At 46.0% G+C, this 27,630-nt stretch overlaps 1 protein-coding gene across 1 annotated transcript in view; it reads right to left on the minus strand.

The window, feature by feature from the left end:
* Positions 1–25,854, minus strand: part of jam2a (junctional adhesion molecule 2a) — a 65,540-nt gene extending 39,686 nt beyond the window's left edge. Inside the window, exon 1 of the mRNA XM_078560479.1 lies at positions 25,625–25,854. Within this exon, the coding sequence (XP_078416605.1) occupies positions 25,625–25,673 (49 nt within the window). The 5' untranslated portion in view covers positions 25,674–25,854. The remainder of the gene's footprint in view (positions 1–25,624) is intronic.
* Between the last annotated feature and the right edge of the window lie 1,776 nt (positions 25,855–27,630).

Consider the following 27,630-nt stretch of genomic DNA (forward strand, 5'->3'; position numbering starts at 1 on the left):
CCTCTAAACTTTCCCTTCTCAAAGGATACAACCGCAGTTTCTCCAATCTATTCACATAACTGAATCCCTCATTCCCAAACCACTGTCGTAAATCTTTTAAGCACTGCTGTCCAAAGCCTTCACATCCTTTCTAAAGTGTGGCACCCAGAATTGGACACAATGCTCTGGTTGAGGCTAAATGAGTCATTCAGAAAAATAACATTGATACACCACAGAGGTAGCAGCAAAGCGCAAGGTGTAAAACAGCACCAAATTTGAAAAGTACAGGAAAGGATAATCGTTTGGTAGTACAGAACTTGAAAATAGCTGAATAAAAGAGACATGCTATCAAAGTTTTTTGTCTTGCAATCATCAGGGTTGCTTGCCAGAAATTACCAATAATAAAGGGAACAATAATTTATACTGCATGAGAAGAGAGTGCTGATTGTTTAGCAAGTGGACTCTGATTGGTGGAAGCTTTGCTATGGAGAATGCAGCATGGAACAGTTAACTGCCCAGTTTTGTTCAAATTCAAACCAGGCAGATCGACTCTGGTCAAGGCATTGCTCTGTCTCCTCATGCAGTATAAACTGTTGTTTCCCTTTACTGTTGGTAATTTCTTGCAAGCTGTCCTGATGAGTGCAAGATGAAAAACTTTGATAGCATGTCTCTTTTTTAAGCAATAGGAAAGAAATTGAGTTGTAGTAACGCCAGGCTCTCCTTATGAGCAGCGAGAGAGAGGAAAAGGCACTCTGCCCCATCCAGTCTGTTCCATGTAATTGTGATATCTTGTACATCGTAATAGAACATAGAAACATGAGAAATAGGAGGAGTAGGCCATATGGCCCCCATCGAGGCTTTTAATAAGATCATTGCTGATTTTATGCCTCAACACTTTCCCATATACTTTCCCCACCTTATTCGAAAGTCATGTGATCTCATTAGCAACAAATAATGGCCAAAGCATTCTTGAAAACCCTTCCCTGTTTCTTCCTTCCTCTCCCACCAGCTTAACTGGTAAATGCACTATCTGGAGGAATATCAATTAGGGTTACCATCCTATTTGTTAGACAGTGGAAAGCGGGAGTGCGAGTGAGAGTGAGAGTATATGGTGCTAGTGCATAAGGAAAAGATCATGCTTGGCTCTGATGAGGAAAGAAAGATGCCCTTATACAGCACCCTTCCTGACCTCAGGACATCGCAAATCTCTTACAGCCAATGAAGTAGTTTTTGAAGTGTAATCCAATTTGTGCACAGCAAGTTCCCAAAAACAGCAATGTGATAGTGAACAGATAATCTGTTTTTCTGATGTTATCTGAGGGATAAATGTTGGACAGGACACCATGGAAAACTCCACTGCTCTTCTTCAAAAGGGAATCTTTTATGTCCACCCGAGAGGGCAGGAGGAGCTTTGGTTTAGCATCTCAACAGTTCAGCACTCCCTTCGTACTGCACTCGGGTGTCGGCATGGATTATGGGCTTAAATGTCTGGATCAGAGCTTGAACCCATAACCTTGTAACTCAGTGGCGTGAGTGCTACCAACTGAGCCACGAATGATGGGAGTTAATACCTTTGGGTGGGGAGAGGGGAGGAAAATCAGCAGGTAAAACTGGTGGGAAGGAAAAACACAAGTAGTGAATAGGGAGGAAAATGTATAAAATCCTCACAACAGCTTCTTTCCCACTAACCCCCCCACCGCCCGCCAGTCAATCGAACACAACAACATAAGATTCCTCATAAAAAACAGCTCGATTTAATCGGCTTCTTTGGCTGCCATTCAAATGAATATTCCTGACAGTCAATGATTTATCGTGCTGAAGGACTCCAGGGTTGTATAATCTTTCTCTGGCTCGTTTCCCTAACTGGTGACTTTCCAAATCCAGTGCAGCAAGCTCCTCCCATAGTTAAAAAAGTGTTACACCAATCTGTAGTGAGATCACTGCGGTTGGTCTGCATTGATTTAAAATGTTCCACATCTGCAGCGAGGACTTAGCAAGATAAGGAAAATGCAGCAGGCATGGTTTAAATAGGTTTCCAAAAATCGTTTGTTACATTGCCAGATAAGAGACACGTGGAATTGGGGGTGGAGAGAGCCTGGTATTTCAACAAAAAAATCTAGTGCAGTCACTGCAGAATGCCATGTTTAAAGATTCTAGTTCCGCAAATAGGTCAAAAGAATGAAAGGGAAAAAATAAAGTTATCACCAAGGCCGTGGGTGCTGGGAAACAATCAGGCTTTTCATGACAGAAATCGATAGTGTGCTTTTGTAAGGTTACCCGGGGATATGGAGTAAAGATGGATAAACGGAGGTACAGATCAGTCATGTTCTAGTTAAGTGGTGGAACAGACTCAAGGGACTGAATGGGTTACTCCTGTTGCTAGCTTCTTGTGATCATGGGAAGAGAGCCATTTAGTAGCGTGAATAAAATCAAAGCTATAAACCAGCTGAAGAGGAAACCTGGTTCCACTTAAACTACTTGAAATCAGCCACATCAGCAACTAAGGGACTGTGACAGATCCACTGCTGCACTGGGACATTCGCATCTGGACAGTACAGTTCCACAGCACTGTCATGTTATCATCTATATAATTACGAACTCTTTGCTCCTCCGATATAAAACTATTGAGGTGACATTTCGTTAACTTGAGCACAACCATCGATCGAGAGTTAACCGAGCTCCTGTGACTGACCTCCACACTCCTAAGGCAGGGGTTTGAATACCAATCTGTGGTGTTGTGCTTCGGATTGTCCATGGTGGATCTCTTGTTGACCAGTTTTGCACGGTTAGCTGTGTCACCCTTACAGAGAGTGATCCTGTTGGTTAATTCAGCGCCTTCTGACAGCGTTTCCTCCATCGAGGGTCTACTACCCTTGTCTAGGTGTTCATTTGCACCATCACCATTGGCACTGCCTGGAAGTGGCTCAGCCATTTAACCACTTGGTGTTAACCAGTCACAAGTAGAAGCATCATTACAGGCTCAAGTTTTTAGTACTGTAACCGTTTTTAAAAAAATATATTCATTCTTTGGATGTGGACGTTGCTGGCAAGTGACACTTAGTGCCTACCCCTAATCGAGTGTCTTCGGAGGTCAGTTAAGAGTCAATAATGTTGGGACTGGGGTTACTATAGGCCATGCTGGGTAAGTGCTGCAGGTTTCATTTCTTAAAGGACATTAGTGAACCGGTTGTGTCTTTACTAAAACGTTCATCGTCACTCTTACAATATCAGATTTTCTAAACTCTCAAATTGCCTGCTGGGACTATGGATTCACCTTCTCTAGATAACTAGCCTAGGTCTGTGGATTACTAGTCCAGTAGCATAACCACCACACTACCAAACTCCTTCAGTACTGACTCGGCTGCAGATAAATCAAAATAGTTTTCAGTCTTTTAATCAGAATGTATCAATATATTAATGCAAATACACAGAAGCAGTTTAGACATTTTCCAGTGGCAGATAGCAAAAAGGCAGGGTTATCGACTGATACGATTCAGTGAGTGATGTCCCACGAGAGGCTACGTTAGGGCTAGACTATGTTTGCTATGTACAATGATTTGCATTTAAGAATTGAAAAAGAAAAATAATTTGTATTTTCAGTGCATTTCATGACCTCAGGATATCCAAAAGTGCTTTAAAGTCATGAAATACAACCAAAGTATAGTCACTGTTGTAATTCAGAAAGGTGGCAGCCAGTTTGCACACAGCAAGCTCCAACAAACAGGATAAAGGCCAGAAAAAGTTTTTTTTAGTGATGTTAATAAATAGGACATTGGGGAGAACTCAACTGCTCTTCTTCAAAATCATGCTGCGGGGTCTTTTACAGCCACCCTGCAGGGCAGACGCAGCCTCAGTTAAATGTCAACATATCCATTACACTACCATATATGCCTTTGTGAGTAAAATTTGCCGATGGCACCAAAAATGGCTTTGGCAAGTTATGACAGGGACTGCGAGAGACTGCAGGGCAAGGTCGATGAACTAGCTGGATGAAGGATAGGTGGCAGTGCTGTGGAGAAATGGAATACAAAGTATTTCATTTTGGAATGAAGAACAGGGAAAGGAAATACATCAATCATAAATAATAAAATTCAAAAGAGATCCTTGGCATGCTTACACTCAGATTATTAAGTGAGGTTATAAGTGTTTAATATATATTTTGTTTATTTGGATTCAGGTGGGGAGCATTAACTAGGGATTCACTTGCACTCCTATAAATTGGTTGTGCAGTGGCATTAACATCCTGCAGTCTGGAGGAGGCGCTGTATGCAGGAATCTTCCTTTTTTCCGATCGGGCATTTGGCGTGGAGGGTGTTGCACGCGGCAGTCCCATGCAGCCATGCAGAGGCCGTGAAGTCGATTCTCAAATTCTCCGGCTCTCTGTAATTTCTACAGCCTGGAGAAGTCCATATTTCATGTATTTCATATTTATACTGAGTGTAAGAGGTTGCAGCCCCTCTTCCATTATCTGAAATGGCTGCTCCTCAATTTCTGATTGCACTTCAGCCACACACTCCTGATCTTTGGCCAACCAGTGTGGGGTTGATGGGGAGGGGGGAGGGGGGTGGTTGGTGGGAAGGGTGGGCAGATGAGGAGACCTCATTGTTGGACTGCTCCTGGGCCTGGCCAAGGTGGCCCTCAACAAGTCCAGGCAGCAGGTGGTCGAGGGGGTTGCACGGCCTGACTGCCTGCCTCCTTTCCGTGGTTATGTCATCACCCGGGAGACCCTGGCGAGGGAGAACACCTTGTCCACCAGTATGCGTGAGGCCTTCCATGACCGGTGGGCACCAGGGAGGCTGGAGTGCATCATCGCAGTGGGAATGGTTTTTCAATTTAAGTTATTAAGTTTCCTTTGAAGTTTTGGTTTGTTTTTATTCCAGAGGGTTAGCAATTCCCCTTTCAAACGGGCCACTTATGCTTGTGGGTTCTTTAAGGGTTATAAATTGGGACAGATTGAAACTCTGGTTTTTGGGTTTGGAGGCGCATGTTTGTAATGTGTATCTCTGTAAAGGAAAATTTAAAGTGTGTAAAGAGTAGGCTCCAGTTCCTTTATAATTTTAAAAAAAAATGTTAACAAGCAGATAATGCTATGTGAAATATGAAAATAAATTCTTGGGCCTGTATCAAGAAACAAGGAGGTGATGTTTGTATCAATTTTTGTGTAACTTTGAACCCATATTCAGTACGGGAAGTTCTCTGACTACTTCCAGTGATAATGTGACTAACGCACAGACCCATCTTATCTAGTTTGTTGCCAACTGAGATGAATGCAAAACACCAGAATGCTGCACTTGTACAAGCCTCTCATGGAGAAACCAGTGATTCTAAAAGTGGCTTTAAATTGCAGCGCAGAATTGTGAATATCAGGCAGATATTCAGCCCTCACCCCCAGAAGGAATGTTGGCTGGAAGCCGACTCGGTCCATGCAAGTCAGCCCCACAGCCGTGACATCCTGTGGGCGGGCTAACTTGCTTAACAGTGGAACTTCTGCCCGCACTGGGGAGGAAGTCCCACCATTGGAAGCTGCCGGCCAGTCCGATTAGTTGGCAGCTCCAGCTGTCCCAACAGCGCCAGGAGCTCAGTAGTGGGCACCGCTGGGACTGCAACCAGTTCCAAGAAGAAGGTCCAATGGATCCCTGAATGAGGCGAGTCCAGGGTATTGGGCGGGGAGGGTTTGGCCAGCTTAGGGGAGTGGGGAGTGAGTTCTGGAGAGCAGGTGGGTAGAATGGAAGGGAGGTACTATCTTTGGGGCTGTGCTCCCAATGCTCTTTTTAACAAAAAGCCGCCTGCCCACTCCCGCCTGCCTACCTATGCCAACCTTATTATGGCACGGGCACTGTATTGTCAGGGTCAATTGGCTTGTTAACGAGCTCAGTTTACCCTTGATTGTTTTTTTAAACATGGTAGGTGGGCTGCCGATTGGCGTCCGCACACCAACCGTGTTAGGGGGGTTAGCTCGGAGGTGGGTGGCAAAGTAGTGGGCTGGGCATCCCCCCTATTTTATGTGCCCTCCCGCCAAAAACACGCCCGGCGGGGGCACGTAAAGTTCAGCCCATTCTCTCAGAGACTCACCCATTGACAATGCTTCCATTTCTCTTGATTCCTTGCCAGTGGGTGCCTTTCACCACATTAATAGGGAAAAAAAATGAACCAAATAGCTCCCCAATAGCTAGTCTGGCCCCAGTCTAAACTGGGTCTTCAGTGCCACACTGAGTGAATGCTGCTAAAGGGGTCTTGCCATCAGCCGAGACTTTAAACCGAGGTGGTCTCTGTCGGCCTGTTCTGGCAGTCTGTGCAGATGTAAAAGGTTTGGAAAGGAGCAGACAGCTGTCCTGATTAGCGTTCCTTCTTCAAACCCATTACACCAAAAGAAGCTGAAATTGTCTCTGATTTCAGGGCTGCTGCATTCACCTACACTATACTGTAATCAAAGCATATTCGTTGAAGCCTGTTGGGGTGATCCTGAGAGAAAGAGAGAGATGGAAAGGCTTTAACTAAACAGGAGGCCTCTTGTTCCGTGCAGGTTATGAAGGTCTTAGGTTCCATCCATGGTGAGTAAGCTGATCTCAGCGGGACCCGTAGTAGGGTCATGAAAACTGACATCAGCTCTCTTACATGAGAGAGGGAAATGAACAAGAGTCAGGGCTTCTGCCATTGGTCTTCTGCTGGAAAATCAACATGTATGAACGCTAAGAGGATAAGAGCAGAACCCACAGTGATGCCCCCATTGTAGAATCGTTTGGCACCACATGTCCTGGACCGATTTGCAGATTGGCTGCGATGCTAGAGGGTTGTGGGTAGTCATGGGATGGTACAAACCGTCACAGCAATCGTTGGGAGGTGTTGGGTTTTTTGGGTGAAAGTGCCAAGAAAATTGGCAGCATGTTGAAAAAATGCACCCCACAACAGAAGTTCGAAGTTTGAGTCTCACCCTAAACTGGCCTCATCTGCACATTTCCTGTGAGCTGACAGTCAGGCAACCCTGTTACAAATCACTGGTTCGGTACTTCTGAACATCAGCTGGCATGGCCATTGGGCCCATTTGCAGCTTGTTCTAAGGGGAGGGTAGGTGCCCTCTCCTACCAAGAGCAGGCTGACAGCAGCCCACAGTATTGCTGTAGAGCCAAGTTGAATGCTCCAGCTACTATTGGCTCCACATTAAGGCTGCTTAGTAAATCCAGGCTGGGTACATCATGTGCCCCACATCACTAGTTTTCATCCGATTTAGCATTGGAGACCCTGCAACAGGCAACAGGCCCCTAATTATCAGATTCACAGGGCCTCAGTCCCGTTTCAGGTAGGTGTCCTAAGTGATTAACCACAAAATCCTGGGCTCGCTGACCTGCATTGCTTCCAACTTGAGCAATGCCTCAACTTTAAACTTCTCGTCCTTGTTTTCAAATCCCTCCATGACCTGGCCCCTCCCTATCCCTGTGATCTCCTTCAACACTACAATCCTCCGAGATATCTCTGCTCATCTAACTCTGGCCTCTTCAGCATACCCGATCTTAATCATTCTGCTATTGATGGCCATGTATTCAACTGTCAAGTCCCTCACATTTGGAATTCCCTCTCTAAACCTCTCCACCTCTCTTTCCTCCTTTAAAGACAATCCTTAAAACCTACCTCTTTGACCGTGCTTTTGGTCATCTGCCCTAATACCCCCTTAAATGGGTCGAATGTCAATTGTATTTGATAACACTTCTGAAGTAATTTGGGATGTTTTACTCCTGAAGTAATTTGGGATGTTTTACTCCTGAAGTAATTTGGGATGTTTTACTCCTGAAGTAATTTGGGATGTTTCACTCCTGAAGTAATTTGGGATGTTTCACTCCTGAAGTAATTTGGGATGTTTTACTCCTGAAGTAATTTGGGGTGTTTTACTCCTGAAGTAATTTGGGGTGTTTTACTCCTGAAGTAATTTGGGGTGTTTTACTCCTGAAGTAATTTGGGGTGTTTTACTCCTGAAGTAATTTGGGGTGTTTTACTCCTGAAGTAATTTGGGGTGTTTTACTCCTGAAGTAATTTGGGATGTTTTACTATGTTAAAGGCACTACATAAGTCTCAGTTGCTGTTGTTAAAAGTTGCCTAATCCAAGTAGGTGGATCCCGGCCACGTTTTTGGTACAGGGCACCTCCACCCCACCCCCCAACTCCCTCATTTTTCCACCCAAGAAAAGGGTTGAAATGAAGTTGAATTTCTTCCCATCTCCAGGTAAGAGAGGGAGAAAATCTGAAAAGTTAAAAGAAAAATTATGCAAGTTAACCTCCACAGCAACACATCCTGCTGACTGGGAAGGTTGGGGGCTGGGGGGGTGGCGATGGTGTGGTAGGGAGGAAGGGAAGTGATGTTGAATCCTCTGCCCTGAGTAGAAATACTTCAAGGAGACACACCGTGTGAAATATTCACTAAGAGTTCAAGCTCTTAGGCAACTGAAAGGAAACAAAAAAGAACTGAACTCATGCCATTTTCCCTCAGCAGGCAATTGTGCAAGTCCTCAAGGCTTTGTTGAGCTTTTAAGCTGTGTGTTCAGAAAGCAAAAGTGGCTGGGTGGTTGTTAAAGCGTGAAAACATTCTTGGATGGCTGCTTCCTCTGCAGCGCAGAAATGTGTCAGCCTCCGCAGACCCCCTCACTTGCTGTACACCACCCAAACTCAGCTCAGTTTGAAGAGCTGGAGCCCCACCACATGCCAGTCACAGGATCTGCTGTGGCCTTGGGGCCCGCTGCCTCCTAAATGAACCGGAGGCGAGGACTTTCTTTTTTAAGGAGCAGCTGGATTGAGAGTGAACGCATTCTGAAGGGTCAATGAGAAAATATAACACGTGGTGTGTTCCTGAAGTAGATGGAGCTGAATCAACTATTCGGCTAACAGCTTCAACATAGGAAAATGTCCCAAGTTACTTCACAGAAACATAATTTGCAGAGAAAAAAAATAACTGTATAAAAACTAACTTTGGGCCGGCGGGGAGCGCCTCAGAGCTTGCCTAGGATTCACCGCCCTGACTACCATCTCTCTTACTTCCCGATGCTGGTGGGGGAAGGGGGCGGGGGCGGTTGGATTTTGATAATTGGTCTTAATTAGCCATTTACCTGCCTTTAATTGGTTTTACACCGCTCGTGGGTGGGTAGCCCTTCCACCCCCGACCCCTGTGCCAGGAAAATGACCCAAGGACGGGATGGTGCCAGCACGCTAGCCAGCGATGTGAACATACGCGCCAGCATGCCTGCATTCTCGCGCCCCCATTTGGGGGTGGGGGGGGGGTAATTCCGCTCTAAAACTCAGAGCAGAGAGAACATACATTACAGAGGTAGAGTTACAATGTGAATGAAAAATCAGCTAAAGCTCGAAAAGCGTACCAAAGAAAAAAGGACAAGAACCATAGATGATAATTCATTACACGTGTCCACAGAAATGAAGCCAGATAATCTAAAAGTAGTCAGAACTGACCAATAATACACTAATTAGTCTACTGCAGAAGCAGAAGCTGCACATACAGTACTCATATCCACATGCTCCTGATCTTTGGCCACCCAGTGTGGAGGGCGGTGGGCAGAGTGGAGGGCGGTGGGCAGAGTGGAGGGCGGTGGGCAGAGTGGAGGGCGGTGGGCAGAGCGGAGGGCGGTGGGCAGAGCGGAGGGCGGTGGGCAGAGTGGAGGGCCTCCTTGTAAGCCTGCTCCTCGGGCCGGCCAAGGTGGCCATCGGTAGGTCCAGAAGCAGACGGTTGAGGGGGTTGTTTGGCCGACTCTCTTCCCCTCTTCCACAGCTACATTTGCGCCCGAGTGTCCCTGGAGAGGGAGCATGCAGTGTCCATTGGTCCCCTTGAGGCCTTCCATGACCAGTGGTCACCGCTTCATCAGCCCCAGAATCAACAATTTAATTTAGATAAGTTTCCTTTAAAAGTTCTTGCTTTCTGTTACAGTGCCCCTTTAAAGGGCTGTCCATTTAATTAGCTTATTTGTTTATTTTATTGGTTGATAAAAGAACACTCATATCATAGAAGGACTCATAGGCTCAGACCTTTACAGCACAGAAGGAGGCAATTCGGCCCATCGTGTCCACACCGGTCAACAAAGATCTGACTACACTAATCCCATTTTCCAGCGCTTGGCCCATAGCCCTGGAGGCTATGGCAATGCAAGTGAATATCTAAAAACTTCTTAAATGTTGAGAGTTTCTGACTCAGCTACCCTTTCAGGCAGTGAGTTCCACACTCCCACCACCCCCTGGGCGAAGAAATTTCTCAACTCTCCTCTTAGCCTTCTACCTCTTACCTTAAATCTATGCCTCCTGGTTATTGACCCCTTCACTAATGGAAAAAGTGCCTTCCTATCCACCCTATCTATGTCCCTCATAATCTTATACACCTCTATCAGGTCCCCTCTCAACCTTCATTGCTCCAAGGAACACAACCCCAGCCTATCCAGTCTTTCCTCACAGCTCAGACCCTCCAGTCCAGGCAGCATCCTGGTAAATCTCCTCTGCACCCTCTCCAGTGCAATCACATCCTTCCTATAATGTGGTGATCAGAACTGCATGCAGTACTCCAGTTGTGGCCTAACCAGCGTTTTCTACAGTTCCAGCATAGCCTCCCTGCTCTTGTATCCAATGCCTTGGCTAATAAAAGCAAGTATCCCATATGCCTTCTTAACCACCTGCCCTGCTACCTTCAGGGATCTGTGGATATGCAGACCAAGGTCCCTCTGATCTTCAGTACTTTCCAGGGTCCTACCATTCATCGTGTAAGCCCTTGCCTTGTTAGCCCTCCCCAAGTGCATTACTTCACACTTTTCCGGGCTGAATTCCATTTGCCACTGCTCTGCCCATCTGACCAGTCCACTGATATCCTCCTACAGTTTACAGCTATCCTCCTCACTACTTACCACCCTACTAATTTTCGTGTCATCCATGAACTTCTTGATCATACCCCCTACATTTAAGTCCAAATCATTTATGTACACCACAAACAGCAAAGGCCCCAGCACCCAGTCCTGTGGAACCCCACTGGAACCAGACTTCCAGTCACAGAAACATCCCTTTACCATCACCCTCTGCTTCCTCCCTCTCAGCCAATTTTGGATCCAACGTGCCACTTTGCCTTGGATCCCATGGGCTTATTTTCTTGACCAGTCTGCCATGAGGGACCTTATCAAAAGCCTTGCTAAAGACCATGTAGACCACATCAAATGCATTAACCTCCTGGTTACCTCCTCAAAAAATTTCATAAAATTTGTCAAACACGACCTTCCCTTAACAAATCCATGCTGACTATCCCTGGTTAACCCATGTCTCTCTAAGTGCAGATATATTCTGTCCCTCAGAATTCTTTCTAGTAACTTCCCCACCACTGGGGTTAGACAGACTGGCCTGTAATTTCCTGGTCTACCCCTTCCTGCCTTTTTTAATTATGAGAGAATGTTAGCAGTCCTCCAGTCCTCTGGCACCTCACCTGTGGCCAAAGAGGATTTTAAAATTACTGCCAGGGCCTGATATCTCTTCCCTTGCCTCCTTCAACAGCCCAGGATACATCTCATCCGGGCCTGCAGATTTATCCACTTGTAAGGCCACTAAACCCATGAGTACCTCTTCTCTCTCTCTCTATGTTAATTTTCTCTAATATTTCACAGTCCTCCACCCTGATGTCTATACCTGCGTCGTCTTTTTCCATTGTGAAGACTGACGCAATTTATTTATTGAGGATTGTATCCACGCCTTCCGGGTCCACACACAGATTGCCTCTATGGTCCCTAATTGGCCCTACTCTTTCCCTAGTTATTCTCTTACTCTTTATATACTTTAAAAACCCCCTTTGGATTTTCCTTTATTCTACCCACCGATGCTTTCTCATGCACTCTGTTAGCTTTCCTAATTTCCTTTTTAAGTTCTCCCCTGCACTTTTTATACTCCTCTAGGGACTCTGCCATATTGAGTCCACAGTATCTGCCATAAGCTTCTAATATTTTTCTTAATCCTAACCTTTATGGCCCTTGACATCCAGGGTTCTCCGGATTTGGTCCCCCGCTTGGTCTTTACGGAAACATATTTGCCCCGTACTCTCGCTACTTCCTCCTCGAATGCCTCCCACTGCTCCGACATAGTTTTATCCTCAAGTAGCTGCTCCCAGGCCAATTGGGCCAAGTCGTATCTCATCTTAATAAAATTAGCCTTTCCCCAGTTTGCAACTTTTATTCCTGGCCCGACTTTATCCTTTTCCATAACTATCCTAAATTAACGGAGTTATGGGGAAGAATTTTCGGGTTGGCGAGCAGGGCCGGCAAATGCCACCGCGCGCCATTTAGATTTTCAGTTCGGTGGGCACGGAGCCAATTCGGCTGCGCACCCACCGAACTATCAAAAGCCTATTAAGGCCAGTTAAATAGCCGTTGAAACAATTGACAGGGCTGCCCGTCCAACCTTAAGGTTGGCAGGGGGCAGGCAAAGAGCCCAAGCGCCCTTCGCATTTTTCATGGAACCTCATCCGTGGGCTGCAATGAAGGTTTCATTAATTAAATAAAATTTATCAAAATTCATAAACATGTCCCAGCTCATGTGACACTGTCAGATGAGGGGACATGTCTTAAAATATTTCCTTTTCTTTATTTAAATTTTTAAACCTTAAACTAATCTTCCTGAGGCACCTCAGGGAGATTTCTGTGCTCTTTCACGCACATGCGCAAAAGAGCACAGGCCCCGACTCAGGGAATTCCACCCCCCCCCCCCCCCACCCCACCGCCCCGCACAGGGAGCGCTCAGCGCTTCCAGTCGCGCGTCACGCTGGGCGGGTCTTAATTGACCCGCCCACGTAAAATGGCGGCGCGGCCCTGATTGGGGGCGCCGATGGGATTTGCGCCCGCCCCTACAAAAAAAACCCCCTCAACGGGGGGAAATTTCTGCCCATGGTCACTATCTCCAAAATGCTCCCTTGCTGATACCCCTTTCACCTGCCTGGGCACATTTCCGAATACTAGGCCTAGAACTGCCCCCTCCCTTGTTGGGCTTTCTACGCACTGGCTAAAAAAAGCTCTCGTGGATGCAACTTAAGAATTTTTCTCCCTCTTTACCATACACACTAAAACTATCCCAGCTGATATTTGGATAGTTAAAATCCCCTACTATTATTGCCTTATTATTCTTCACTTTTCTGAAATTTGATGACATATTTGATTCTCTATCTCTCCCTGACTGTTTGGGGGTCTATAGTAAACACCCAAGTGTGTTTGCCCCTTTTGTGTCTTTTACTTCTACCCATAAGGCCTCATTTGATGATCCTTCCAAGATATCATTCCTCCTCACTGCTATAATTGATTCCCTGATCAACACTGCAGTCCCCTCTCCTCTCTATCTCATCTGAAACCCTATAACCAGGAACATTGAGCTTCTAATCCTGGCCTTCTTTTAGCCAAGTCTCGGTCATAGCTATGATATCATACTCCCATGTGCCTATCTGTGCCCTCAGCTCTTCTGTCTTATTCCTCAGGCTCCTTTCATTAAAATATATTCCATCTAGCCTTGCTGAACTCACTTCTTCCTTATCTAGCCTATGTTTCCTCTGCCTTCCATACTCACTTTCTAGCATTTTAACTTCTAATTCCATCTCCAGCTTCTCTCCCCTCTGAACTACTTTTCAGGATCCCATCCCGCTAAATCCGCCCCAACAGCATTAGCAAACCTCCCCGCGAGGATGTTGGTTCTGTTCCTGTTCAGATGTTACCCGTCCAACTTGTACAGGTCCCGCCTACCCCAGAAATGGTCCTAATGCCCCAGGAATCTAAAGCCCTCCCCCCTACAACATCTCTCCAGCCGCACATACCACACATTCATCTGCTCTATCCTTCTGTTCCTACACTCACTACTGCATGGCATTGGAAATAATCTGGAAATTACTACCTTTGAAGTCCTGCTTTTCAATTTACTCATTTCTCTTGCATCCTATGTCATCGGTCCCAACATGGACCATGACCTCTGGCCATTCACCCTCCCCCTTCAGGATGCCCTGCAGCCGTTCCGTGACATCCTTGACTCTAGCACCCAGGAGGCAACATACCATCCTGGAGTCACGTTTATGGCCGCAGAAGCGCCTCTCTACTCCCCTTGCTAACGAATCCCCTACCACCATTGACCTTCCACACTTCTTGCTACCCCCATGAGCAAGTGGACCACCCACAGCTCCATGGACTTGGCTCTGATTGGCCTTCAAAGAGGAACCGTCACTCACAGTTTTCGAAGGCCGGAAACCAGTTCGCGAGCGAGATGGACTCGTGGGATTCCCTCACTACCTGCCTGGTCCCCATCTTCTGTCTGGCGGTCACCCATTCCCTCTCTGCTTGCACTTCCTTAAGCTGCAGGGTGACCACATCCTGAAGCATGCCATCTTTTTAAAAATTCATTCATGGGATGTGGGCTTTGCTGGCTGGGCCAGCATTTATTGCCCATCCCTTATTGCCCTTGACAAGGTGATGGTGAGCTGCCTTCTTGAGCAGCTGCAGTCCATGTGTTGTAGGTACATCCACAGTGCTGTTAGGAAAGGAGTTCCAGGATTTTGACCTAGAGACAGTGAAGGAACGGCAATATATTTCTAAATCAGGATGGTGAGTGATTTGGAGGGGACCTTCCAGGTGGTGGTGTTCCCAACTATCTACTGACCTTGTCCTTCTAGATGGTAGTGGTCCTTGGTTTGGAAGGTGCTGTCGAAGGAGCCTTGATGAATTCCTGAAGCGCATCTTGTAGATGGTACACACTGCTACTACTGTACATCGGTGGTGGAGGGAATGAATGTTTGTGGATGGGATGCCAATCAAGCGGACTGCTTTGTCCTGGATGGTGTCAAGCTTCTTGAGCGTTGTTGGAGCTGCACTCATCCAGGCAAGTGGAGATTATTCCATCACATTTCTGACTTGTGCCTTATAGATGGTGGACAGACTTTGGGGAGTCAGGAGGTGGGTTTCTCGTTGCAGGATTCCTAGCCTCCGACCTGCTCTTGTAGCCACAGTATTTATATGGCTAGTCCAGTTCAGTTTCTGGTCAATGGTAACCCCCAGGGTGTTGATAGTGGGGGATTCAGTGATGGTAATGCCATTGAACATCAAGGGTTGATGGTTGGATTCTCTCTTATTGGAGTTGATGATTGTCTGACACTTGTGTGATGCGAATGTTACTTGCCACTTGTCAGCCCAAGCTTGGATATTGTCCAGGTCTTGCTGCATTTGGACATTGACTGCTTCAGTATCTGAAGAGTCACAAATGGTGCTGAACATTGCGCAATCATCAGCGAACATCCCCACTTCTGACCTTATGATGGAAGGAAGGTCATTGATGGAGCAGCTGAAGATAGTTGGGTCGAGGACACTACCCTGACGAACTCCTGGAGCTGAGATGACTGACCTCCAACAACCACAACCATCTTCCTTTGTGCTACGTATGACTCCAACCAGCAAAAAGTTTTCCCCCTGATTCCCAGTTTTGCTAGAGCTCCTTGATGCCACACTCGGTCAAATGCTGCCTTGATGTCAAGGGCAGTCACTCTCACCACATCTCGAGAGTTCAGCTCTTTTGTCCATGTTTGAACCAAGGCTGTAATGAGGTCAGGAGCTGAGTGGCCCTGGCAGAACCCAAACTGGGCGTCAGTGAGCAGTAAGTAAGTGCCACTTGATAGCACTGTTGAGACCCCTTCTGTTACTTTACTGATGATGGAGAGTACACTGATGGGGCGGTAATTGCCTGGGTTGGATTTGTCCTTTTTGTGTATAGGGTGTACCTGGGCAATTTTCCATATAGCCAGGTAGATGCCAGTGTTGTAGCTGCACTGGAACAGCTTGGCTAGGGGTGCGGCAAGTTCTGGAGCACAAGTCTTCAGTACTATTGCCGGAATATTGTCATAGCCCATAGCCTTTGCAGTACCCAGTGCCTTCAGCCATTTCTTGATTTCACGTGGAGTGAATCAAATTGGCTGAAGAATGACATCTGTGATGCTGGGACCTCTGGAGGAGGCCGAGATGGATCATCCATTCGGCATTTCTGGCTGAAGATTGTAGCAAATGCTTCAGCCTTATCTTTTGCACTGATGTGCTGGGCTCCTCCATCATTGAGGATGGGGATATTTGTGGAGCCTCCGCCTCCAGTGAGTTGTTTAATTGTCCACCACTATTCACGACTGGATGTGGCAGGACTGCAGAGCTTAGATCTGATCCGTTGGTTGTGGGATCACTTAGCCTTGTCTATCACTTGCTGCTTATGCTGTTTGGCATGCAAGTAGTCCTGTGTTATAGCTTCACCAGGTTGACACCTCATTTTTAGGTATGCCCGCCTGCACTCTTCATTAAACCAGGGTTGATCCTCTGGCTTGATGGTAATGGTACAGTGGGGGATATGCCGGGTCATGAGGTTACAGATTGTGTTCGAGTATAATTCTGCTGCTGCTGATGGCCCACAGCACCTCATGGATGCCCAGTCTTGAGTTGCTAGATCTGTTCGAAATCTATCCCATTTAGCATGGTGGTAGTGCCACACAACATGAAGGAGGGTATCCTCAATGTGAATCTGGGACTTTGTCTCTACAACGACTATGCGGTGGTCACCCTTACCAATACTTTCATGGATAGATGCATCTGCGGCAGGTAGGTTGGTGGGGATGAGGTCAAGTATTGTTGGTTCTCTCAGCAACTGCCGCAGACCCAGTCCAGCAACTGTCCTTTAGGACTTGGCCAGCTCAGTCAGTAGTGTTGCTACCGAAGCACTCTTGGTGGTGGACATTGAAGTCCCCCACCCAGAGTACATTCTGCGCCCTTGCCACCCTCAGTGCTTCCTCCAAGTGGTGTTCAACATGGAGGAGCACTGATTCATCAGCTGAGGGAGGGCGATATGTGATAATCAGGAGGTTTCCTTGTCTATGTTTGACCTGATGAGACTTCATGGAGTCCGGAGTCACAGGACTGAACTCATCAGACGTATTTTAACTAAATTATAACATGGACTCTTGCTTTATTTCACCTTACTCCTCCTTGAGCATAGACTAGATGCTAGATCCTCTAGCTAGACTAGATCCTTTAGATGCTGCTGACTGCCTATCCCAGGGTCCTCCTCTCACTCTCTCCTCTAGCTGCTGCTGACTGCCTGTCCCAGGTTCCTCCTCTCGCACTCTCCTCTAGGTGCTGCTGACTGCCTGTCCCAAGGTCCTCCTCTCGCACTCTCCTCTAGGTGCTGCTGACTGCCTGTCCCAAGGACCTCCTCTCGCACTCTCCTCTAGGTGCTGCTGACTGCCTGTCCCAGGGTCCTCCTCTCGCATTCTCCTCTAGGTGCTGCTGACTGCCTGTCCTCTCGCAGTCATTTAAGTAAAAAAATTTACACGTTTACACAGCACCTTTCATAACCTCCGGATATCCCAAAGTGCTTTACAGCCAATTGAACATTCTTAAAGTGTAGGTAGTAATGTCATTTCAGAAACAGTGAAGCTAAATTATGTACAGCAAGATCCCAAAAACAACCAAGTGCTAACAACGAAATAATCCTTTCAAAAAAGAAAAACATTTTGATTGCCCAGGACACCGGTAGAACACCCCTGCTCTTCTTCCAATAGTGCCCTGGGATCTTTTACATCCACCCAGGAGGTCAGACAGGGTCTTGGTTTAGCATCGCATCTGAAAGAGCTTATTTGAATATAACCTGTAAGCTTAACTTTATTTAGCTGTGTTGCAATCTTAGTCGATCACTATGGTATGGCAGTGTAGTAGTTCAGGGACTGAATGAGCAACCTAGAGGAGGTGATGGCAGATTTCACCAGTGGCAGGATTTCCAAGCAGCATTAATTGGCTGGAGGCGGGATTATTTTTATTTTTGTTTTTATATTTTTATATCCAACGCTGTCTATGTCTCAAGAGCAAATTAAAAACCAAACCATAGCTAATGCTGTCTTGGATGATTTAGACTTTTCTGGTTGACATTCTCAATATTCAACCTTGTAATGGTTTTAATTTCATTCTAGATGTTAAATAGAATAATGTTGGTTAATGCAGTTCTGTGTCTGACTTCATCATTGATGAACCTGGCAAGTAGGAATTAAATTAAACTTTACTTAGAGTAATATTGCAATCCGCTCTACAACAAGAACAGAAACAGAAATACCTGGAAAAACTCAGCAGGTCTGGCAGCATCGGCGGAGAAGAGCACAGTTGACATTTCGAGTCCTCATGACCCTTGTTCTGTTGAAGGGTCATGAGGACTCGAAACGTCAACTGTGCTCTTCTCCGCCAATGCTGCCAGACCTGCTGAGTTTTTCCAGGTATTTCTGTTTCTGTTTTGGATTTCCAGCATCCGCAGTTCTTTGCTTTTATCAGCTTGCAATCTGCTCTGTCTGATCCACTTTGGTTAATGGTCAGTACAGTTTGGACAGGGGTATCTGAACGGTCTAATGATGAACTATTTTAGGCATATAATAAACTCTAGGGGTGAATGCCATAGCCCATTCCAAAACCAACTTCTACTGCATTCGGAAAGTAAGTTGTCTTTTAAAAGGCTGTGCCTCACTATTCCCCACATGGTGAATTACATCACATACTGTCACAAGGGAAGCACATGAAAAAAAAGAGTAGAGAGAGAAATAGTTAAAAAAAGTCACATACTCATCTGCTGCTCGGTTAGATAGGCAGAGAGCTAGGAGCAAGGCGTTGGAGAATGGGGATTAGCAAGGAATGAAAAAAAAACAGGCCATTGTTCATTTTGGATGTTACTTCTTGTTATTTAGCTGCCTGTGGAATTTGGATAAAGGCCTAATTCAAGACAGGAAGTAGTACAAGAGCTTGGTTTTTAAAAGCTGATAGATTGTCGGAGTAAGGAAGGAAGTGCAGTCCGTTTCTGGGAGAGGACCAGTTGGAGACTGGCAAAGCTACAAATTTGCTCGAGCTGTTCTAATGTCAATTTCACGTCCTTCTCTCTGTTCCTGATGACTTTGGAACTCATTGCAAACAAAAAATCAGAGTAGCCTATTCCTCAGACACCATGGATATTATGGCTGCTAAATAGTGTCCGATTGATTTTGGTGAACTCACTTTATGATAATGATGAGGGGCAACACTAGTGGCAGACTAAATACTACAGGAAAGGGACATGATGCTACTGATTTGCTCCCACAAGGCCAAGTATGGAATGAGTGAAAAGGAAAGAAAGACTTGAATTTATATAGCACAGCAGCCAATTTGCATACATCAAGCTCCCACAAACAGCACTGTGATTATGACCAGATAAGGGGCCTCAACTTCTGAGCTCCCCAGCGTCAGATTTGGGGGGTACTCCAAAGATGTGCAGCGGAATCCTTCTCGAAAGTTCCTAGGTCAGGGTTTGCACGTCAATTGCCCAGGAGTGTTAATTTCCTCTGGACAATTGCCCTGCTCTGGGAACCATCTGAAAATGCAATTTAAATCGTAAACTTCAGATGGTTCCGCCAGGATTACACCAATGGCTACTCAGAAAAAGTTAGAAGAATTAAAACCTCTTCTAACTTCTGGGTAACTATTGTAAACACCCAGACTGACCCCCACACCTCATCCTGGACTCCCCCCCATCCCTCCGATACCCCCTCTGACCCCCTCCACCTCCCCGCCCTCTGATCCCCCCACCCCCCAACCTCTGACTCCTTCCACCTCCCCGCCTTTTGATCTCCACCCCCACCCCATCCCCCAAATCCTATCCATTTACCTTCACCCTGGCCTGTCAATTTCCCTGGCCCTTTAAAGTTGCTTATATGGTAGCCAGTGCTGCAAAAAGGGGCGCAGCCTCCTTGAATCCGTGGGAGCTGCACTTCGCTGGAGCCTGTGTGCAGGCCCCAATCAGCTCTGGTGAACGCAAGTGTCAGCATAATTTTCAAGGACAGTCAAGTACGTATTTATTCCTTCTAGTTCCTGTGGGTCATCTCTTTCTGGTGTAGGAGTTGTGGCCCAATCTGTTTTTAGTGACACTGGTTGAAGGATAAATCTTGGCCAAGAGACTAGGAAGAACCCCCTGCTCTTCTTCATGTCCATCGTGAGGGGGCAGATTGGGCCTCGGTTTAATTTCTCATTGGAGAGCTGGGATAGGTGGGGAAGATCGAGTGAGTCAGCTGCAGTAATTGTCGTGGAGTAAAACTGAAGCACCGGCCTAGATTTTGTCCTCAAGGGACTGGAGTGGGACTTGAGCCCTCAGCCTCCAGACACAGAGGTGAAAGAGTGAGCCACAGGTAATAGGGTCAAAAGAGGAAGAGGACAGCAGTCTCAATCCATTTCCAAATGGGGAGAAGTTTACAGAACAAAACCAGCCCGATTTGGCAACTCACTCTGGGAGACCACAGGATGGCGTGCAGATTGGACACTGTCACACCCATACAGCAGGTTTAAGCACCTCATTGGGGTAAAGTAACTCTCCCTTTATTCTGCATCCAAGCTTTGCTGCAACTAATGTAACTGTGCAGGAGCAGGAAAGCCATTACATTCCCTGTCTCCAACATCCCTCAGTTTCATGAGGTCAAAGCTAAACATACACACACACACAAAAAAAGTTACAAACAAAAATGAAAAAGGAAGGTAACTAATTAGTACTAGTTCCATCGTACTAAGGAATTCCACACTGTCACAGAGAGGGGAAACCAAACAGGAGTTTGTTGCATTCTCATCTGTCTTTGTGAAGACACATGTCTCTCAAATTGAGCAGCTGAGTGGAATTCCACAGTCAAGAATGAGCTTTACATGCTCCACTTGTAGCTTTGTGGTGAAGTGTACTCAAAGTGGCACTGAGCCACGGAGACCCAGGAGGCTCCAGCTGACTGTTCCCCCTCACGTCAGCACCAAGTTTATTAACCTTAGTCAATGTGGTAGACACAATTGGTTTCTATATTCCTGGGCTAGAGAAGGGATAAATCAGACAAAGTCGCTATAGTACTTGCAACTGCACATGAAGACATCAAAGGGAACAGGGATCAGGCTGGGTGGCAATGTGCTCCAATGTTGCAAACTCTGCTAACACTTGCTTTCCTACACTTTCCTGCAGCATATGAAGAATAGTGATTTGTATGTTGCATGAGGACTGCTGGAACCACACCCCACTATGAATCATTGCTGCCAGGAAAAAACTTAAGAGGTGGTGGCAATGAACAACTAATAAGAAAGAAATATTTACCTTAATACTGCACTTGTCATGACCTCAATGAAGTACTTTTGGAGTGTAGTTACTGTTGCAATGTAGGAATCACACAGCTAATTTGCACACAGCGAGGTTCCAAAAAACAGCAGTGATATAATGTTAACTTACGGTTAGGGAATAAATATTAGTCAGGACACTCTCCTGCTCTTCTGCAAGGTAAGGATGGTTCAGTTTGCACCACTCATGTCTGTGTGTTAGAAGATTCTAGACTTATCCCTCCCTTCAGAATTTTAGCCCAAAATGCTGTGTGCAACCCTGGAGAAAAATCACAGGGACATTGAAAAAGATTGTTTCTTTTTGTTATTTTCTTTGAACATTTCTCTTTACCAGATATAAAGATATTGAAAATGGGGTGGGGGGAATAAAAGGCTGTTTGGCTGACAGTCAATTATCATCCAGTTGGGTAAAGAGTCTTTTTGCTTTCCGATTGGCAGTGCGTCACAAGGATAGATGTATTGGCCGACTAATGACTGGAATGTGGGGGCAAGTCATGTGATGAAACCTCCAGGAATACATTTAATCATAGTTGGCAACTCTAACCCTCGTAAATCTCCTCTGTGCCTTCACTAAGGCCTTGATACTCTTCTGAAATTATGATACGCAGGAATGTACACAATCCTCCAGACAGGGCCTTACCAGTGATTTATAAAGGTTTAACCATAACTTCCTTGACTTCGTACTCTACGACTTTATACATAAAGCTAAAGCCTTTATCAGCCTTCTCAATTTGTCCTGCCACCTTCAAAGTTTTGCCTACAAACACCCCCGGGTGTCTCTTTTTCTGCACCCCTTTTAAAATTATACTATTTTATTTATGTTGCCTCCTTATTTTCCTTACAAAATTATCACTCCATAAATGCAAGATATTTCTTTAAATATCAGATATTGTTGGTTTTTTATTCCTTTAAAAAGGATGAAGACCACGAGACATTAAGAGGAACATGGATTGCAACCAATACAGGAGGGGAGGGGAGGGGGTGAGGGGGTGTGCAATATATAAAGTATGTGTTACTGTCCACGCACTGGAACTAATGTCATTACTGCTGCACTGGCTGACTGTATGCCAAGGTCAATAGGGAGTCAAGCTAACAGGGATGTGTAAAAAAACAAAAACTCTTTACGAACTTTTCAGAAAAATAAACACATTAAAAGGGGAAACATTTGCAGGGCTACAGCAGAAGAGTAGGACTAATTGGATAGCTCTTTCAAAGAACCTGCACAGGCGTGATGGGCCGAGTGGCCTTCTATTCTCTCTGATCCTGTGATAAAAGGAGCCCCAACACTACAACAAATTTAGTCAGTCAGTTAGTAGCTGAGCAGTACAGACTAGAAAGGTCCCACCTTGGATCCCTAGCCTGTTCGGAGTTAGGCATTATTAGAGTTGCTACAACTAAAGAGGATTTAGGGATGAGACTATTTATCCAGGGTTCCCACTCTTGATCACGATGTTTTGACACTACTGGACAGTACATCACTGGGCTGAACTGTGATGCTCTCCACAATTAATAAGCCTACCACCACTCAAAAACCAAGGCTCACACATGAATAATGACCATCTCTCAAACCTGTGACCTCTTCTGTACCACCTGGGAGAACAAGAATGGCAGGCACATGGGAGCAACACCATCTCAACATTCCTCTTCAAATCACAACATCCTGACTAGGACATAGATTGGCATTTCTTCAATGTTGTTGGATGAAAACACTGGAATTCCCTCTCAAACTACACTGTGGAGTACCTTCACCATGTAGATGACAGTGATTCAACTAGGGCAACTAGAGACAGGCAAACAAATGCCAGCTTTGCTAGAGAGACCCACACCCAGAGAATGAATTTGAAAAAACTCAATAAGATAGGAATGTCCATGGAACCAAATCCCAGCAAGAAGGGAGAACAATTAGTGAGAAAATCTTTTTTTAAAAAAAAAAATCATCACTTCTGAGCGATAGAAGAAGTGGCCACTCAGTAAAAACTCCAGTTTTCAAAAAGGAAATGCAAATCTCCAGAAATGAACCGATAATACTATACAGTACAAGGGCACAGCACAGACGGAGGCCAATCAGCCCATTGTGACTGTGCTGTATGACACGTTGAAGGTGCTTTCAGACTCCTTTCTTTTGACTCCAGAACAATTACAGCAACAGACTCACTCCTGTCAAACCCATCCAACTACAGGATGGTGAACAGGAGGTGCGGAAGGGGAGGCAGAGTGACTCTCTCTGACTCATTTTTCCTCACAGAAATGCTCATCCACCGCACTCTGCCTCGTTATTAGCAAACGGGGACAGCAACCACTCCCCGTGTCTCAGCAGCGTGAGATCAAGGCTTGTTTTACATCTATTTTCCTGTCGACTTTCCTGATTCCCCCCACCTCTTCCCATCCCCCCCTCTCCCCAAGGATCCTTGTGCTGTGATTAATTTCCCCACCAGGCCATCTGTGCCTTCTACAGGAAGCCAACAATCATGCGTGGGCCTAGACTGAATGGCAGGAGCCAATCCATGCGAAATGCAGGATGAGGAGGTCATTGGTCTATCTAGCACACCTACGCAGTAGGATCCTGAAATACCATCCACTAAAGCACTTCACTAGTCCTTAAGAGGTACTAGGATTTTCACTGCCACTATTCCATCTGGGAGTCCATTTCATGAGCAGAGCGAAACATCCTGATATCGTTCCTAAATTCACCTTTGCCCATGAATCATCCTAATACAAAATAAATTGCATTTATATAATGCCCTTCACAGCCTCAGAATGCCCCAAAGTGCTTTAAAAACCAATGAAGTCTTTTGTGAAGTGTAGTCAATGTAGGAGACAGGGCATCCACAAACGGCTATGCGATAATGACCAAACAATCTGTTTTTGTGATGTTGATTGAGGGACAAATATTGGCCAGGACACCATGGATAATACCCCTCCTCTTCTTCGGAAGAGTGAAATAGTGCCATGGCATTTTTTTTAATGTCCTGAGAGAGCAGTTGGCGTCTTGGTTTAACATCTCATCTGAAAGATAGCACTTCCAGCAATGCAGCACTCCCTCAGTGCTACACTGGAGTACTAGGTTGGATCTTGGACCTTGGATCTTTAACTCTTCCATATAATCTTGTTAATATTTATGTGAACTTATCAAATACCACGCAATTATGCATCACAACACATAAACTTTATAACATTTCTGCTCAGATATCTCCTTTCAAGGTTCTAAAAGCCAAGTTGCTCCGGCACCGCCTTATAATGGAAACCTCTTCTTTCCCAATCCACACACTTCAGGGTGACTGGGTCAGCAGTGGGATATTCTCCCAGCTCTAATTTAAGGGTACTGAGGTCAATTGTATTGCCCAGTCACTGCCTTGGCTGGATCAGCTGACCTCTGCACTACTGGGAAATTAAATGTGGGGCCTTGCCTGATCTGCAATTGCTGCCTTAATGTGGGGGCTCGCTTCACGGCATCAGTTAATTGTATAAATGCAGAATGAAAGGGCCAGAATTAGAGTTGGGCAACCGTCAGTTTCACGGAAGGAACACTTTCAGGAGGAGGAAAAATAAGGAATTGTGTTATTTAACCAGGAGATGGGCAACACACGTCATCCCCATTTAATACATAAAATGGTGGAAACACACAACAAATCCATCAGAATCTAATGGGGCAGATTGGACTGTTCCCACCCTCCCCCATTTTAAAAGTCTACAAACCCCTCTTTTTGATGATAGCTTCACATTCCTCTCCCCAGCTTCAGTTCAAATCCTCTCTTGTGTCTCTTGCTTGCAGTATTATCTCCTATCCTGGAAACTACTCAAGAATCATCGCTACCACCTCACCCAACCCCCACAATCACCTCCCCCACCCCCACCCAGCCCCACTCACTGTATGGGAGGAGATGCCCTCTGTCTGACCAGAGGCGTGCATTCCGACAAAGGGTTAACCCGTCCCCCCTGACAATGTTTCCAGCATTTTGTGTTTTGATCCCAGATTTCCAGCATTGGCAAATCCCTTTCTCCATCACCACCCACCACGCCACACCACCCCCCCCCCCCCCCACCCCCAAACATCCATGTTTGACAGCCACAGAGTTGGAATTCGGGCTTCAAAAACAACTTAAAACTTTTGAACAGTTTAATTCATTCCACCAAAGTGTCCCATACAAAGCATCTTGGTCCAAACTAAAGGAACACTTATGGAGGCCTCTTCTGTCTGTCTGTCTCTCTCTCTCTCTCTCTGTCTGTCCTTGAGGACATTAACTGCGAGGCGGGGGAGGGGGCGTACGTGGGGTCAGCAGCATTAAGCAACATTAGGGATGGATCCCACATAGCAGCAGATCCAAGGAGCTGACAACTGCTAAGGAATAAGGAGATTCCCCAGATGCAAGGTGACTTTATGCACAAACACTAATGAAAGGAAACCGTTAGATCAAATAGAGCTGGTTGGGGGAGGTGGTCGGGAGAGGCTCTGAACACAAAGTTAAAGGGACTTAGTCAAATACTTACTCAGCTCCAGAAGGCTGAACGAATACAGAAAGACCTCAGCTCTCATCATGTTACCCCCCCACTTCAAACAAAAGCAAAAGTTCCTCCAGAACTTTTCTGGTGGGGAGAGCCTTTCCCCGATGGTTGCTAGCCTTTGTGCAATAGGATCAGAGCTGCGAACGTCCGACCCACTCTTGCTGCTGCTTCTCAGCGACTCAAGATTTCAACCCTCTCCCGTCTTTAATGGCAGCAGCGCTCGCGGGGTCCTAGCGCCCGGCGCCTAAAAGGAGCCCGCACTTTTCCCCGCAACGGGAGCGGGGATCCGCTGCCGGGACTCGCCCCTCGTCTGCACACCAGCCGGCTCCAAGCGTTGGGCTGCTCGCCTTATCTGGAGCCGCTCCTCCTTTTTAGTTAAACGAGTCATAGAATGGCTACAGCACGGGAGGGAGACCCTTCGGCCCATCTTGCGAGTGCCTCCCCCGCAAGAGCAACTCCTACTCAGGGCCCTGCCTTTTCCCCTGCAGCCCTGCAATTCTCTTCCCCCCTTCTCCACCCCCCCTTCAGATAACGATCCAAATTCTCGTTGAATATCTCTATTGAACTAGCCTCCACCACACTCTCTGGATGCGCATTCCTGATTCCAATCACCCTCTGCATAAACAAGTTGGTCCTCATGTCGCCATTGACTCTTTCTTTTGCCACCTGAAATCAGTGTCCTCCGGTTCCTGACCTTTCTGCTAACAGCAACAGTTTCTCCCTATCTAATCTGTCCAAAAACTTCATGATCTTGAACACCTCCTGTCAAATCTCCTCTTAATCTTCTCTTCTTAAAGGAGAACATCCCCAGCTTCTCCAATCTATTCACATAGCTGAAGTTCCCCCATATCCCCAACCATTGTTGTGAATCTTTTCTGCACCATCACATCCTTTCTAAAGTGTGGTGCCCAGAATTGGATATAATACTCTAGTTGAGGCCAAACGAGTCATTTAGAAAACTAAAATTGATGCACCACAGGGGTAAAAGCAAAGCTTAAGGCACAGAACAGCACCAAATTTGAAAAGTATAGGAGAGAAATTGAGATGCAGCGATGCCAGTCTTTACTTATGAATGTCTGAGCAGTGAGGGAGCAGAAAAAGCACCCTGCTTCATCCATACAATTGTGATACCTTGTGCATCAAAATTGAACATAAAAACATGGGAAATAGGAGCAGGAATAGGCTGTATTGTTGATCTCATACTTCAATACTTTCCATGTAAACTCTCCCCACTCCATCTGAAAGTCAGGTGATTTCCCGAAAGGGACAATACAAGCCAGATAATAATGCAGGCCAAATTGCCGAAATTCATTCTGAGAAATTACTCTCCGGCGACCCCAAACAATCGGGACCAGTCTGGGACACAACTCTGGCATTGATAATTCCCTGCAGTACCTAGACTTTTGTGTGAGGTGATTTCGATCCCAGACAGAATCAGCGGCAACTTTTGCCTGAAGAGATTCAGCTATTTGGCATTCATTGAATGAGCTGGCAACCTGTCCCAGCGGACCATCGTTTTCTGGAACAGAACCACTTCCTGACACCTAACCTAGATCTGACCTTACGCAACTTCAAATTACGACTTTGCAGTGAGCTTCCTTGAGATAAACTTAGAGGTGAGGAGCAGCCTACAAGCAACGGTATTCGCCGATAATTTGGAAGGTTGGTGTTGAGCAGGTAAAGCAGCTCCAAGGTTTCTGAATAGATTCCAAGCCTTTCTGCTTGAGTAAATGAAATTGAGCTCCTCTACAGACTGCTGCTATCTTTGTCGTCTGGACATATCCAGAGATCCTGAAAGCTCAGTGGCAACACGTGGGTCCCCAGAAGCTTCATACTGTTGGGGAAGTTTCAGTTTCAGGTAGCCAGCAAGGTGTGTAGCACTTACAAAAATTACTTGGTATGTATTTCTTGGCTGTATCTTTCATGGTCTGGCAGAACGCACTGTAGCTTTTAGCAACACAATTGAGGCTAGTGACCTGCTCCTCAAATTC

The sequence above is a fragment of the Cetorhinus maximus genome, chromosome 16 (genome assembly GCF_964194155.1).
Source record: "Cetorhinus maximus chromosome 16, sCetMax3.hap1.1, whole genome shotgun sequence".
Lineage (NCBI taxonomy): Eukaryota > Metazoa > Chordata > Chondrichthyes > Lamniformes > Cetorhinidae > Cetorhinus > Cetorhinus maximus.